The sequence below is a fragment of the Mixophyes fleayi genome, chromosome 10 (genome assembly GCF_038048845.1).
Source record: "Mixophyes fleayi isolate aMixFle1 chromosome 10, aMixFle1.hap1, whole genome shotgun sequence".
NCBI classification, from domain to species: domain Eukaryota; kingdom Metazoa; phylum Chordata; class Amphibia; order Anura; family Limnodynastidae; genus Mixophyes; species Mixophyes fleayi.
In genome coordinates, this window is record NC_134411.1 from 57,097,377 (window position 1) to 57,112,736 (window position 15,360).

General features: G+C 40.9%; 1 protein-coding gene across 1 annotated transcript in view; it reads left to right on the forward strand.

Annotated features, from left to right (window-relative positions):
- The window catches only part of CARMIL2 (capping protein regulator and myosin 1 linker 2), a 1,059,949-nt gene that overhangs the window by 116,789 nt on the left and 927,800 nt on the right, over positions 1 to 15,360 (forward strand). Inside the window, exon 5 of the mRNA XM_075188807.1 lies at positions 7,340 to 7,461. Within this exon, the coding sequence (XP_075044908.1) occupies positions 7,340 to 7,461 (122 nt within the window). The remainder of the gene's footprint in view (positions 1 to 7,339; positions 7,462 to 15,360) is intronic.

Sequence of the window (15,360 nt, forward strand, 5' to 3'; positions counted from 1 at the left end):
AGCAGCATGTACCCAACTACGTCACATTTTTCAGAGGCAGGCTACGCTGTGTATTACCGGCTTCACTAAGAGGCATACAGCTGACAATCTGTTAGAAAAAGAGATGTCATTGCTACATGGCTTATCCCACTTGGACTCTGCTCAGGATATGTCATTTATGATAACGCCACCAATATTGTGAGAGCATTACAGCTGGGTGAATTTCTTTTTTGTGTAATTTGTTTTTTATTACATCTTCAAAATTAGTACAAACATGAAGTACATGTAACAAGTAAGGCATGTTTCAAGCTTAGAGTCACAGATAAGATTCATAATCTAAGCCACAGTAAAATAACTTTTTTGTTTTTTATGAATATACAATACAGAACAATTATATAAAGAGTAAAAAAGAAGCGAGGTAAGAGTGCATAGGAGAGGGGGGTAGTGGGGGTATCTCCTCGAGGTGTATAAAGCCCAGATAAAAGAGATAGTGTCCAGAGGGTTTATATATAAAGTGGCCTCTTGCATAAACATCTATCAACATTCAGATCTCAACTGAGAATAGTTAACCCGAGTCGATAAGAGAGCGGTAAGACGTGGATTCTTTGAATTAAAGCCATCGTAGCCATATTGCAGCATATTCAGTGACCTTCTTTTGGCTGGAGAAGTATATGTCCTCCATAAGCCAATAAAGGTCAATCCCTCTAAACCACTCCCGTATGACAAGGGGCACAGGAGACCGCCAGTGATCTGGGACAACTGCTAAGGCGGCATTACATAGATGCCGATGTAAGGATTTTTTGTATTGAGAAATTGGTATATTTGAGATTCTAAATAACCAGAAGTCTGGTCCATCTGGGGCTGAGGTGCCTAAAATCTTCTCTGTAACAGTTTTCACCTTACTCCAAAATGTCGCGATCACAGGGCAGGACCACCATATGTGGAAGGTGGTTCGTGGTCCAGAACCACATCTCCAAAACAACCCGAGACATCCGGTTGCATTTTGCTAAGTTGAGAAGGGCATTTGTACCAACGGGAGAGGACCTTGTATCGCGTTTCCACCACAGAGAGGCTAGAGGAGCTCGCCATCGTGTATTGGAAAGCTTTGGTCCAAAATTGTTCAGAGGTTTCTCTCCTCAATTCTCTGTCCCAAGTACTGGCATAAATAGGTAATTTGGAGTATAAGTTAACAAAGGCGGTCAGACCCCTACTCGCGCCCTCCATAACATCTCTTGATTGTAAATAGTGTCTAATTTGCAGGTATGACCAAAACTCTGAAGCAGATAGGCCTAGTCTGTCCTGTAAGAGAGAGAAGACATGTACTCATCCATTAACCACCAGCTGGCCACTCCGAAGCGTCTTTATCATCATCATCACCATTTATTTATATAGCGCCACTAATTCCGCAGCGCTGTACAGCCCCATTGGGGCTTACAGTCTAAGTTCCCTAACACACACACACACACACACAGACTAGGGTCAATTTGTTAGCAGCCAATTAACCTTCCAGTATGTTTTTGGAGTGTGGGAGGAAACCGGAGCACCCAGAGGAAACACATGCAAACACGGGAAGAACATACAAACTCCTCACAGATAAGGCCATGGTTAGGAATTGAACTCATGACCCCAGTACTGTAAGGCAGAAGGGCTATCCATACGCCACCGTAGCGTCTTGTCTGTGTACCAAGTTAAAAAAGCCCCTGTTGTGAGTCCGGGTGTAAATTCATGATTATCAGTCAGGGGAGTAAGAGGCGATAGTGGGGATAATATAAATTTGAAAGTTTGGAGTCTGGCCCAGCATTGAAGAGTGGGCCCAATTGTGGAATGTGAAGTGTATATTTCCCTGGTTGGGCAACCAGGGAAATATAGTTGTGGAGACCCCCATTGCATGTTCTTCAATATGTATCCACTGCTTAAAGGGTGTTGTTCTAGTCCACTCAATCACCCTGTTTAGAAGTACCGCCTGATAATATTTAGCAAAGTGAGAGAGCTGAAAGCCCCCATGAGTCTTCCGCCTATATAAAATGTCATGGCAAAACCTAGGTGGCTTACCAGCCCAAACAAATTTGCATACCAATCTTTGTAGATCTAAAAAGAATCGGGGACGAATATGTATCGGGACAGTTTGGAGAAGGTATAAGATCTTTTGAAGCACATTCATTTTGATAATATTTATCCTCCCTAGCCATGAGAAGCCCCAAGAACTTCAGCGGCCAAATTCTGCTATAAATGTGGGGTTCAATGGGACAAAATTAATTTTGTATAAGATGGAGAGATCTTCCGATAGCAGTACCCCAAGGTATTTTATTTGAGAGGGATGCCAGGTGAAGGGGAATGAGCTTTTAAGACCTTCAACAATGAGCGGTGGGATAGAGATGTTCAGAGCCATAGATTTTGGATAGTTGATTTTAAAATTGGACAGTGTCCAATTCAAGCATTAAATTGGGTAGAGAGATTAAGAGATTGGTTATCGTTGCTAATAGGTCATCTGCAAAGAGAGCCAATTTGTGCTCTGTCGTCCCCACCCTCACTCCAGGAAATATCAGGATTTTTTCTAATCGACCGGGCAAGTGCCTCCATATATAAGACAAAAATAAACGAGGACAACGGGCATCACTGACGTGTGCCATTGTAAATGGAAAATGGCTCAGAGAGAGAGAGACATTAATCTTAATCGCAGTTGGGTTCTTATAGAGGGAAAGCATGCTCAGGTTATTTCTCATACATAAATTAGTTCTTGAGGTAATTGTTCGATGGAATCAGCAGAGGTGTGAAGTAAGTTACAACTAAGGTTAATGTGACGGTAAACACATTAATAGGCAGAGGACAAATATATTTTGGTGTCATATATGTGTATATATATATATATATATATATATATATATATATATTTATATATAGATAAATAACTAGCTATTGGGCAAATGGCAGGTGGGAAAACAGTGCTTTATGAGTAATACAATGGGCCTTCCCACACCAACAAAAATATATCTTTGTTTGTGAAAAACACTTACAGTCCACCTACTCCGCCTCAACCATGGCTGCCTCCTGCTCCTCCACCTTCTCCGCCTCAACCATGGCCACCTCCTGCTCCTCCACCTTCTCCGCCTCAGCCATGGCCACCTCCTGCTCCTCCACCTCCTCCGCCTCAACTATGGCCGCCTCCTGCTCTTCCACCCTGGCCTCTTGTTGTAGACGGCTCTGACGGCCTGTCGGAATAAGTAAAACACATTAGTTTCTTTTTAAATGTTCTCCCATTTCACAGTTACCTACATAAAACCATATAATAATGTGAGCTGACATTGAGAAACATGCATTTACCCACAGAGATAAATGAGTGTCTTTAATGTAAAAAAATACTATTTAGAGACACACACCACTATTATATTGGCTATAACAATTTTTTTGCTTAAAATGTAACAATCTTTTATTTTTGAAAATAAGTACTACATTAATATTTTGAATTTCAGGATCAGTATTTATATAATATAACTAAGGTCAGATTATGGAAACATTTGGGTAAGGCCCTGTAATATTGAAAAATGAGGGTGGCACTAATTTGTGCGTTGGCCACCTCCTAGTGTTATCTTTAAATTGTTTGGAAATGTATTATCAGCATGTTGCCTTAGTGGTTCGGACTTTGACCACCCACCCCTGGGGTCATGAGTTTGAATCCCAAACATGCCCTTAACAAATTAACTTGACACATAGCCAAAAGCATGTGGCATTGAAGGGGGATTTTCTTTTATGATCTGTGGACATATTGATATGTTTTGGTAGGCTATGTCCTGGTAGAAGTTTGACAGTATTTTTAAAAATAAAGCATTAATTCGATTAATAGAGAACTAACGGCTAATAATCTTCTGCCGTAGCTCTTCCAACAACTGCGGTTGACGCTGCTGCAGGTCGCTCCAGCGCCTCTGTAGTTGCACCACAGATCGGCGTCGGTTGAACTGCCGCCAGATGAATCAGCGCACCCTCTGGTACGCGTGCAGTCACATCTCATTTGAGATATAACAGCGTGGGGGCATACTCTCCATGGCCTCTGCCAACACCAGCAGCTCACGCCTTGCGAATGTGCTGGCTCTCATTTTGAAAATGATGTATTTTCCAAATATCAGCTCTATGATTGGTGTGGTGCCCCAAAGCCTCGTTGAACAGCACAGATGAGTGCATAAGCGCTGTTAAAATGCAGGGCTACAAGGGGTTAATTGTGCTCCTGGAGACTTGTGCCCAGGAGTGATTGACAGGAGGAGGATGAAGGCCCTGATTGGCTGGGGGAGTAACAGGAAGAGGATGTGCAGGAAGGAGGAGGAAGAGAGAGTGGCATGGTTGGAAAAAGGGGAGCCGATGTGCAGCCGAGCAGAGAGGAGACTGAGCTGCTGCCGGAACAGGTGACATTGCCAGCACACACGGACGGAGAACGGCTGGGGAAATGCAGTGGGGCACCAAAGACAGTCTTCACTAACTACTGAACCCTCTCAAGGTAAAACCCTAGCCTGCAGAGTACTGCACACACCCCAGTGTCAGAGGGAAGAGTGATGAGAGAATCTATCCAAAACTGACATTGCATTCTTGTACAAGGAAGGATACTGTTCCCTTCTTGGGAGCTTTTCCCCCAGATCATACCTTTACACAGGCTGCAGGGAACAATTAAGACTGTCGTTTCAGCTATATCCTGTGTGTGCTGATATCTGGACCCTATCCCCTGTTTCAGAGCACATGTGCTAATAGAGACGCATTGACTTGTGAGAGAACAGTGCCATCTTGTGGCTGAACTGAGCAACAGTCCTGTGTTTTACTATAATAATCAACCCAGCCTACAGTTTTCACAGTTCCCCTTTTAAGAGAAAGTACAGGGACTTAACTGGGACTGTTAACCTTTCTGGTAACCCCTGCAGGACATTTGAACACTACCAAATTCCTGTGCACAGGTCGGCCCAGGACTGAGTGGAAAATATGGTAAAGTTACCGGGGATAATATTGGTGCACCAAATGTTTTAGATGATGTTAATGTTATGTGATTTACCTAAGAGTTGATTTATTGATATGGAAAGTGTGATATTCAGCGCTAGCGGTACCGCTGCGATTCAAGTTAACCCAGTGGTAGATGCTAAGAGTGGGGCGCCTGACCCATAGGGAATAGCACGGTACCCCAAACGCTTGAATTGGAAGTAGCCCTCTAGTTGGCGTGGTAGTGACCGTAAGAGTCTTGATGGGTTATTATTGATGGTTCTTGCATCATCACTAATCAGATATTGTTAACTTGAAAGTAGTACCTGTGATTACCAGTGTGCCTTATGAGACAAAGTGCATTGTAGATGTTATCGCTATTGTGCCTTATACTCACCAGGTGTATGTTATATGCTAAATGCTATTGTGCTCTATGCTGACCAGATGCATTATTTTGTCATTACTATTGAGCGGAAGGGGTCAGTGGTGCGGTGGCTTACCAAAACTATCCTTACCGCATCCTCAATAAATCCAAGTTGTGTGATCAATCCTTGTCCCTTTCATTGAAGTATTTATCTCCTGGCCACCGGATATCCGAACAGAAAAGAACCTGACTTGTGTCTGGAAGGCAATGTAAGGGAAGGATTTCCCATCAGTACTCGACCACCACATTGGTACTCAGATTACATGGGGGCGTGCTCATGTCACTCGCAGATTTTTTCTACACCTGTATGCACAATGTCTGCCCGTCATTCATTCGTCGTATCCTAGCACAGAGGTGCGGAGCGATGCGAAATGTACTCCGCTATTCGCAATTTTTTGCACTTTTTACAGGAAATTTTAATTGCAGGTAAATGATAACAGGCACTAGTTTTATAAGTGTGCTAGTTTTTGTCAAAGCTGAGTTGTAAATGTAAGTGTAGAAATAAAGTGTAACATTTTGAGGTAACTACCATAAAAAGCAGACAGTAATTTACTTATGGTTTAAAATATGTGTCTGTAATTTAAAACATAACTTGGTGATACGGTTTTAATAAGGTTCAAAGTTGCACATTTTTGGGCCCTAATTTCCCTCAGGAATCTGCTCCTCCTAGCCTCATCACAAACTTACAGACAGATTAAATGTAATACAAAACAGAGGGTATAGTGGTGTTATTGGCAGTGAGTGACATTGGAGGCCAGTTGGTGACTCTGGCATTATGGTCAAGAATGAACTCTGTATAGAACATGATTTGCTTTAGGTATTGTTGTGACATCTATGAGGCAAATGCAGAAAGACAGTGGTTTTCAAATGATAGTGCTGTAAAAAATAGGTGAGAAAAAGCAATGTACATTTGGGTGTCCTCAGCGTAGAGATGGTATTGGAGGCCAAATGAACAAATTAGTACCCCAACACTAGAGATGTACAATATTAAAGTGCAACATTTTGCCTAAAAAAATGAGCCTTGTGAGATCCCAATAGAAAGTGAGATTTGGAAGGGAGAATGTTCCAGAGGTGGGTACACTACAGGAGCGGTTAGAGAGGTAGCAAGTGACCCAGGAGAGAACTGTGTCTAGATGGACAATGGAATGAATGATGTGTAGGAGAAGAGGGTGTTCAACAGTGTCCAAAGCAGCAGAGAGTTACAGGAGAATGAGTATATAATAAAATATTAATATTTATTTATAGACAATTACAGTAATAAAATGAAACATGAAAACAAACTGAAAATACCAACTCTTTTGTAAACTAAAAATTAAAAACACATGCATGGTTTCATCCCAGTGTTGCAAGGCAGGTCATGCTGACTGTGCTCCCTGAGGATGGTATTTGGGAAACACTGCATTAAACTATGTTTTTATCAAACCCATTGCATTTAAAAGAAAGAGAACAGGAAAATGAATAACTTGTCCCAGTTATGCTCTGCAGTTAAAATGTGAACCTCAGTTACATGTATTGAACAGCAGCAGCTGAAGTTATTTCACCAATTTTTTCAGACCCAACACTTTAATTGCTCACTTACAAGCTGAAAATGCAATGAAAATGATTTAATATATACTTTATATAAACCCACACCATGTACGTGTGCCAGACTAAGCAGTTACCAGAATAGTTGAATAAATACATTAACTTGCATTAATGGGGTGATATATGGGTGGGTGTGGGAGAACACTTATAAACCACTGATGTAGAAGGGCTTTGCTGGTCCATTTATTTCTTGTACAGTAAGATTGTGGAAAGTAATGGCCAGAAGCTCAAAGGAAATCTACAAGTTAATTAATGATTGTGATATATATTGGGCTTCATAGAGATCAGAAATGGAGCATTTTTACCACACATCAAAGAAAATAGTGCTAGCTAAACCTATTTTCATGTAAAATTACCCTACACATCCAAAAATAATCCTTTGATCTTTTGCTTTTACAGGTTGTATTTGATACAGACTCTTGTGTTTATCCATTTCAATTTATGTCTTTGGAAGACTTGGAACAAGTAATTATTCATGTTACTACTTCCATTAAAAAGGTAGTTCCAGATACATCTCCTGGGTGAGTACCGTGGCAATAGTAACAAGTAGCAAAACATATTTGTATAAACGTGTCTATGTATTCATTGGTCCATTCAGTATTATATATTAACTATGAGAGGTTACGATTTGGAGAAATCTGACAGATACAAATTTTGGGATACCAAGTTAAACAGAGACATGACTTGGTTTCTCACTCCAAATTCGTATCTGAAAAAGAAGCAAAATTAAATTTCTGTTCTTGTGAGTGGCAAACAGAAAGGGCGCTCTTTGACTCTGAGCAGCAGACCTCAGGGAAGAATATATTTTTTGCTTTTAGAATTCAAGTGCTCAATCTGAAATCAATTGTCTGAGGAACAGTATCACTAGCATCTCTACTATGAAGAGTATAAAAAGGGTGCAATTTGACTCTGATCAGCACAACACCCCCCTAAAAAATATATTTCTTTATTTTAAAATCTAAGTGTTTCAATCTGAGCGCAATTCTTTTAGGGTCAGTGTCATCGACACCTGCACTAGCAAGCGGACGAAAAACAGAGAGCTCTTTCACTGTCAGCAGCAAAACCCCCAAAAATATATTTCTTGCTTTTGAAATCCAAGTGTTTGACTGTGAAGGCAATTGTGGGGGGTTCAGTATCACTGACCTCTGTACTAGCAAGTGGACAAAAAACAGGCTGCACGCCCCTAAATATTACTTGCTTATGAAATCCCATTGTTTGACTGTAAAGGCAGTTGGCTGAGGGGCTATATCATATCTGTATTAGTAAGCGGCCAAAAGACAGGTAAAATTTGGGTGAACAATACATTTTTGACATGCACAATAGATAAAATTGGGGGTGAAAACCCATATTTTCTCTACTGTGCATAGAAATAGTCCCAGTAAATATGTCATTAAAGACTTGCCATGTATTTTATAGATCCATTTGATTGTTCAAATTCTCATTAATCTCAAGTCATTATTTTTCTGCACCCTCCTCTACTTAGCATGCATGTACTTATTTCCAATTTTAAAAACAGTGACACAGTTAATGTTAAAGTTTCTGAAAACAGTATTTTTTTTTTATTTAATTGTGTTTCAATTTGGCAGTGCAGCGGTCAGCATTGCACATGTTCAGACATTGGTCAAAGTACACACTCACCTGGAATTCGAGGAAAGAATCACATCCATACTTGCATGACGATAACATCAACCACATGGTTTCCTGCAGTCAAAACACAATTTATAATAAAAAATACATTTCTTTTTTGTTCAATGTGGTAGCGCAGTGGTTAGCATTGCACATGTTCAGACATAGGTCAAAGTACGCATTCACCGGTAATTCGAGGGAAGAAAGCTACACGCAGCCATTTGCAGTCACGCAACACCACACTCATACAGGGAAGACAGCACCTTAAAACAATGAAATATTAATTGTTTAACATGGTTGAACAGTGGATAGCATTGCAATGCGCAGACATTTTTGCTAAATACACACTCATCTGGAAGATTTTGGTTGCAAACTTTTCCAGTGCTGGTTTTTCAAGTGTCAATGCTAAACAGGTAAATGCCTCATCAGGAGTGAAGAACTGATAGCCAGACCATATAGCTAAGCTAATCCTGCCATCTGGATATTTCTAAAAATGCTCTTGCCCAAATGAAACAAGTAACATTTTTGAGTGCAGTTTCCAAATTCTCACTGGCTGGCATTTATATCTGCCATTGCAAAATCAGGATGTATTGCAGTGCCACGTCTACAGGGCCGCCATCAGGGGGGTATGGGGGGTACTGTTGTACCGGGCCCGGGCTCACCAGGGGGCCCGGTACAACAGCGCAACATATACTTACCTGGGGGCCCGCCGCTGGTCTCCGCTACTGTGTCTTCAGACTGGCTGTCACCGTGACAGCCAGGCACCGGGATGCGATCGCAGGGGTGGAGGAATCATTCCCCCTGCGATCATGTGCTCTGCCTGTGACAGATCACATGATCGCAGGGGGAATGATTCCTCCACCCCTGCGATCGCATCCCGGTGCCTGGCTGTCACGGTGACAGCCAGGCTGAAGACACAGTAGCGGAGACCAGCGGCGGGCTCCCAGGTAAGTATATGCTGCTGTTGCTCATGGGGGGGGGGGGGGGGGGCAGGGGACACGGGGGGCCCGTACTGGGCATGATTATTTCTGAAGGCGGCCCTGCACGTCTATGTCATATTCCAAGGTATACTCTTGAAGGCAAAAAATCTTTCATACCACTTCTGACTTTTACTTGACAGTAATCCATATACCAGGGGCACAAAGCAATGGTCTCTTCATCTGTACCAACCATAGCGTGGATGGTGTAGACTTGACAAAATAATTTTGGGCAGGTCTTGAATGTGCCAACCATTACCCAATATGATGCTTCCTGCAGTGTCTGCAAATTGGCCCGAGTAGCAAACAGTAATATCTATTCACTTCCAAAGGTACTGTCTTTTCCCAGATATATATATATATATATACATGTGTGTGTATATATATATATATATATATATATATATATATCAAAATGATAAGTTATGGAAGGACGGCGCCTTCAGGTGTACAAACAGATAATTGTGTATATATAGTCAGTAAGCTCAGAGAGTCCAGAGAACATAAAATCCAGAGAAAAATAGTAATGCAGGTGGATATCAGCATATAGCAGCATATATCAGCAAATCAGGTGAGATATGCTGATATATGCTGCTATATGCTGATATCCACCTGCATTACTATTTTTCTCTGGATTTTATGTTCTCTGGACTCTCTGAGCTTACTGACTATATATACACAATTATCTGTTTGTACACCTGAAGGCGCCGTCCTTCCATAACTTATCATTTTGATACCTCTTTTCGGTCTAACCATCCGATATTGGAGACTTGGCTGCCACACATATTTGTGGAGGTGTTTTGTTTATGTTTTATGTTTATTTATATCTTTGTTTATTATCACTTTTTGATTATCATTGTATTTATTATCCATACATTGGGTAAAGCGCCAATCTGATATCGTGTTCTATTCCATATATATATATATATATATATATATATATCACTTCATGATATTTATGTATAGTTATTGTGATATCAGTTCACTTTGCACCTGGAAGTCTTTACAAGAGGTGCTGGGGTGAGTGCACCATGGGTCTCAAGTTTTGTCTGGTATTAATTTTATAGTTCTGAAGGCCGATGATATATTCCATTTTGAAAAGAACCAGATTCGATTTCCAACTTCCTGCTGCGATAGGGAGAAGGTGGAGGGGGGGTTAAGTTTTTTCGGTTGCAAGAAATTTGGTATGTCACAGCAGATGACATAGGTAGTATTTGTTTGTCCAGTGATTTTTCAATGTGTGGGATGGGGGTGCAAAGAAGAAAGCTGGCAACTGACAGTCTTAGAGAGAGACTGGTAACAGTCACGATAAGAGTTTTTATTTTGTTTCAGCAATTAGTGATGCTGGGTCAGGACCACCAGACATTCTGTGTATCTCCTTTTGTAGTATACTTACAATTAAGTAGATAGTTTTTTACACTTAGAGAAAAGGAGTAACAGCAAATCTAAAATCCCTTTAGTCCTGTTACTTTTTAAACACAATGGGTTCCACCAAATATCTTTACGATATAAAAATATGTGTTCTTTCAAGTGCTGAAATATTGCTGTGCCGATCTTCGGACGGACTCTGTCAACATGTTTCAAACAAGCAGATTAGCTGTCGCATGCTGTTCAGCTAATACTTTACTCAGTATTTATAGTGAGATGATTAAATGATGAAATTTCTTATGATACTCATCGGCATCATGTCTGTCCGGTCCACATATGGTATTGAATAGAAAAAGAGAAGACACACTTTCCTAATGCATTATCCTTTAATCATAAAATATGACACATTCCATAAACACATATATACATTTGTTGCTTAAGATGTTGCAAGTGTAATTACCTTAAACAAGGATGTATTCATATATATAGAAAATCAGTGCAATGATAAGCGAGTCCCATAAACTGCTATAAGTGCTGAAAAATCAATGGTAGGTAACGGAACCGGGTTGTATTAAAGCATCACTATCCAATACTTTTCATCATATTGTTTATATTATTTTATTTTATTATTTCTGATTCTGCTAACCAGGCATTTGATGACCATGGCTAATATTAACGAGGCGAGGGGAATCCATGTCTAGTACCATTTGCCAGGTTGAATGGATTGAAGATCAGACCGTTAGTGAGAAATGTGGTGTAGGGATTGTAATATAACACACTGATGGCTTTTAGGTGTTTGCATTAATCCAAATTGTTGGAGAGTTGGAGCAATATACTGCCACAAGACCCTTTTGAAGTCTTTCTCCATGTCCAGGGCAAGAAGCAATGAGGGTACTTTACTTTTGTTAATGAGGTGAATTATATCAGTTGAACATCTGGTATTGTCAAGTACTTGCCTGGATGGGACAAAGCCCACCATGGAGAAAGGTTGGGGGCAGTGGGTTCAACCTGTTTGCCAAGTGTCACATTTCAATGCAGAAAATCACAGCTAAGGAGTCCGGAATATGGTGAAATACACAATCTTTATTGCAGATATGTTTCCAGAAAATGCAGTAAGGTACAAACCGGATGGTGTAGATATAGCAGAGGGATTTCACAGAGATGCAGAAGGCAGAAAACAGGAACACGGCTGATGCAGGTGAGTTTGTAGGATTCCCTGAGAAGAGATGCACCAGGAGCACAACAAGGAACAGCACAGCAAGGAACATATAGCAACAATAATGACCAGCATGGTACATGGGAAGGAATAGATATAAATAATGAGAGACACAGGTGTACCATCAATGAGGAGTGGAGATTAGCTCCTACTAGTGAGTGAAAATGTCCATAGTGGAAGAGCAGCACCTCTGACAGCATGGAGGTGCTGCATCCAGGAACACCCCCACGGCAAGACTAACACAGTTCTAAACAAATAGGAGCTGCAGAAAGCAAGCAGCATCCTATAGGGAGATGCTGCAAAGCAGACCGAGGCAGATCGCGACACTAAGATTTTAGCTGATTTTTTTAAAGTTGGTATTGGGCTATAATTTGAGAATATTCAAGAGTGCTTCCCTTGCTTAGGACTTGCTATTATATTTTCTCTAGTCTGAAGGACTCTACCTTCATTATGTCATTAAACATTGACCTCAATTGGGGTATAAGATTTTGTGCACATTTTTTGTAGTAAGACTTGGAATATCCATTGCATCTCTAGCCTTATATTGTTTGTGAGCCTTAATTGCTTCCTCAATTTCTTGAGGAAAAACACCTGTAAACTACACTCAGCTTGTCAACCTTCACGCCAAATATGCTGAGAGAGGTTTACGCATCCTTGGGTTTCCCTGTAACCAATTTGGAAAACAGGAACCTGGGGATGAAGCTCAAGTAAAAGACTTTGCTGCATCCTACAAGGTAGAATTGATTTCTTCATCAGTGAAGAAATTGTCAATTCTGGGTTTCCCCCTAGAGGAAAGATAGTGTCAAATGACTGACAGTTCCCTCTTTCACTGTGTTTTTTTTTGTGAATGTTTAATAATGCTTCATAGTTTTTGAATATTTTATTCATTTTAGCTAGGTCATATTGGATAGTACCAGTTGGGTCTTTTATTTACTGAATTGCTTGTTAGACCATTCAAGTCTTGAGCTTGTTTGCTAAGAGTCAGCTAGCCCTTTCATAGAAGTACTGGTTAAGCCAGTGAAGGGATCTCTCCATCTTCTCAGTGAGGACATTATTGAGCTCCCTTCTGGATAATAAAAGTTTGTGATAATTCATTTGGGAGGGAAATTGTTTGTGTGTGTTCTCTAAGAGTTGCAAGCATCCTGTTTCTTTGTTCCTTGTTGCAGTGGGAGGGATAGCTGATGATGATGGTCTTATAATGGTTTTAAGTACTTCCCAGATTAATGGAGAGCAGGAGCTTTACTGAATATTATTGGGAAATAGTAATGCCTTCCACTAGCTTTGTTTGGAGTTGGACGATTTTCAGAAGCATTTAATTAAGAGGTTCTGCCAACTGGGGCTTTGAGAAGATTAAACAAATATGTCACAATAGAGTGATCAGTCCACTGGTTGGTTTGCATTGTAGAGTTCAGTAGGTATTAAGAGGTGAGGTTACAACCCAACATCATATCTATCCTCGAGAAGGCATTGTGTGGGCAGGAATAGAAGGTGTAATCACATGAAGTAAGGTTGACCGCATGCCAGGCATCGTAAAGTCTCAGTTCTTTGCTATTAGCTTGTGAAAATTAGTTGTTTTATGGGATCTGTTCAGTATTGCATCTAGCACCATGCTAAATTCTCCACCTGGCAAAAACATCTGCACACTTTAAGCAGGGTGGAAAAGAAGGATTTGAAAAAGTTTTGTTGTCTAGTGTTGGGCACATAAAAATTAGGCATAGTCACCTAAACAGGGCCTAATTTGTCCGTTAGAATGAAATATCTACCATCTAAAACTTTAGAGAAAGAAAGTAGCTCAAATGATAGGAAGTTTTATATAAATATGGCGACACTGTTATGTTTGTATTGGCTAGAAGAGTAGAATGCTATGGTGAAGCGTTTAGATGAGGGGTGGGTAGAGCCTTTGAAGTATGTCTCTTGTATGAATGTCTCCTTGTAGTCTGTATAACATTTGGTGTAAGTTTTTTTTTTTGGTGGATTCAGACCTTTAACATTGAAGGTAACAATTTTTACTGACATGAATGCAGGTGGCGTGTACTGGTTGAAGTGCCAAAGTGAGATCCCCCTGACTCAAGAGAGAGACAACGGGGAAAACAGGATTAAGGAGAAAGGGAAAGCGGGGTAATAGGGAATGGGAAATCAGGGATTAGATTATAATTCCCGACCATGGCCTTATCTGTGAGGAGTTTGTATGTTCTCCCAGTGTTTGCGTAAGTTTCCTCTGGGTGATCCGGTTTCCTTCCACACTCCAAAGACATACTGGTAGTTTAATTGGCTGCTAACTAATTGACCCTAGTCTGTGTATCTGTCTGTATGTGTGTATGTTAGGGAATTTAGACTGTAAGCCCCAATGGGGCAGAGACTGATGTGAGTGAGTTCTATGTACAGTGCTGCTTAGTGCTCAATGATAGTGTAGACAGTGGCACATAATAAGTGGGACTGAATTTTCTGTGGAGGTGCTGAGGTCGGAGGTGAGTGCATGTTAGATGATAGAACGCAGGTATATGGTAGGGAGATTTCAGGTTGGAAGTGAGAGATTAAGTCCTGTATTCCCAGGTCAACTTGTGGAGTGGATATTACTTATCTCTTGGTGCTATATATTGGTAAGGACATTTGGTGGGGTGGAAGTATTTTTGGGTAGTATTTTTGGATGTATTACAGATGAAGACCCTTGATGTAGGTGAGTTATTTGAGATAAAAACAACCCTACATAACCCTCATCTACCCTCTTTATTAAAGTTTTTTTACATTTGTGTCTGCCTTTTATTTACATGTTTGCACTTTACATTCTTTGGTGCACTGCAGGTCCCAGCATGCCCTGGCAGTCATGGGTATGCTGGTGCTTGTAGTACTACAAGCATCAGAATGCCCAGACTCTTAATGGCAATCTGTCCATGCTGAGACCTGTAGGGCACCAGGAACAAAATGCATTTTTACTTTAATTAAATTACAATTACCCCAACCAAGGGTGTGGGAAGAGCCCTAGTGCTATCGACACATGGCTGGGTATATCTAGGGCGAGATCCACATTTCTTCTGTGGACCCAATCTCCCTAGGGAATCCGCCAAAGACTGGTTTGGCATTATGACAGGGGGACCCCACTCTGCAGGTTTCCCTGCTATAGTGCCACCGGGCCCAATTGGAAAAGCACAGTGCTGATAATAGTAAAATCGGGGTGACCCTACGCTAGTACCAGCCTAGGCTGGCAGCACTAAGGTTAATTAAGTTGTTTGTTG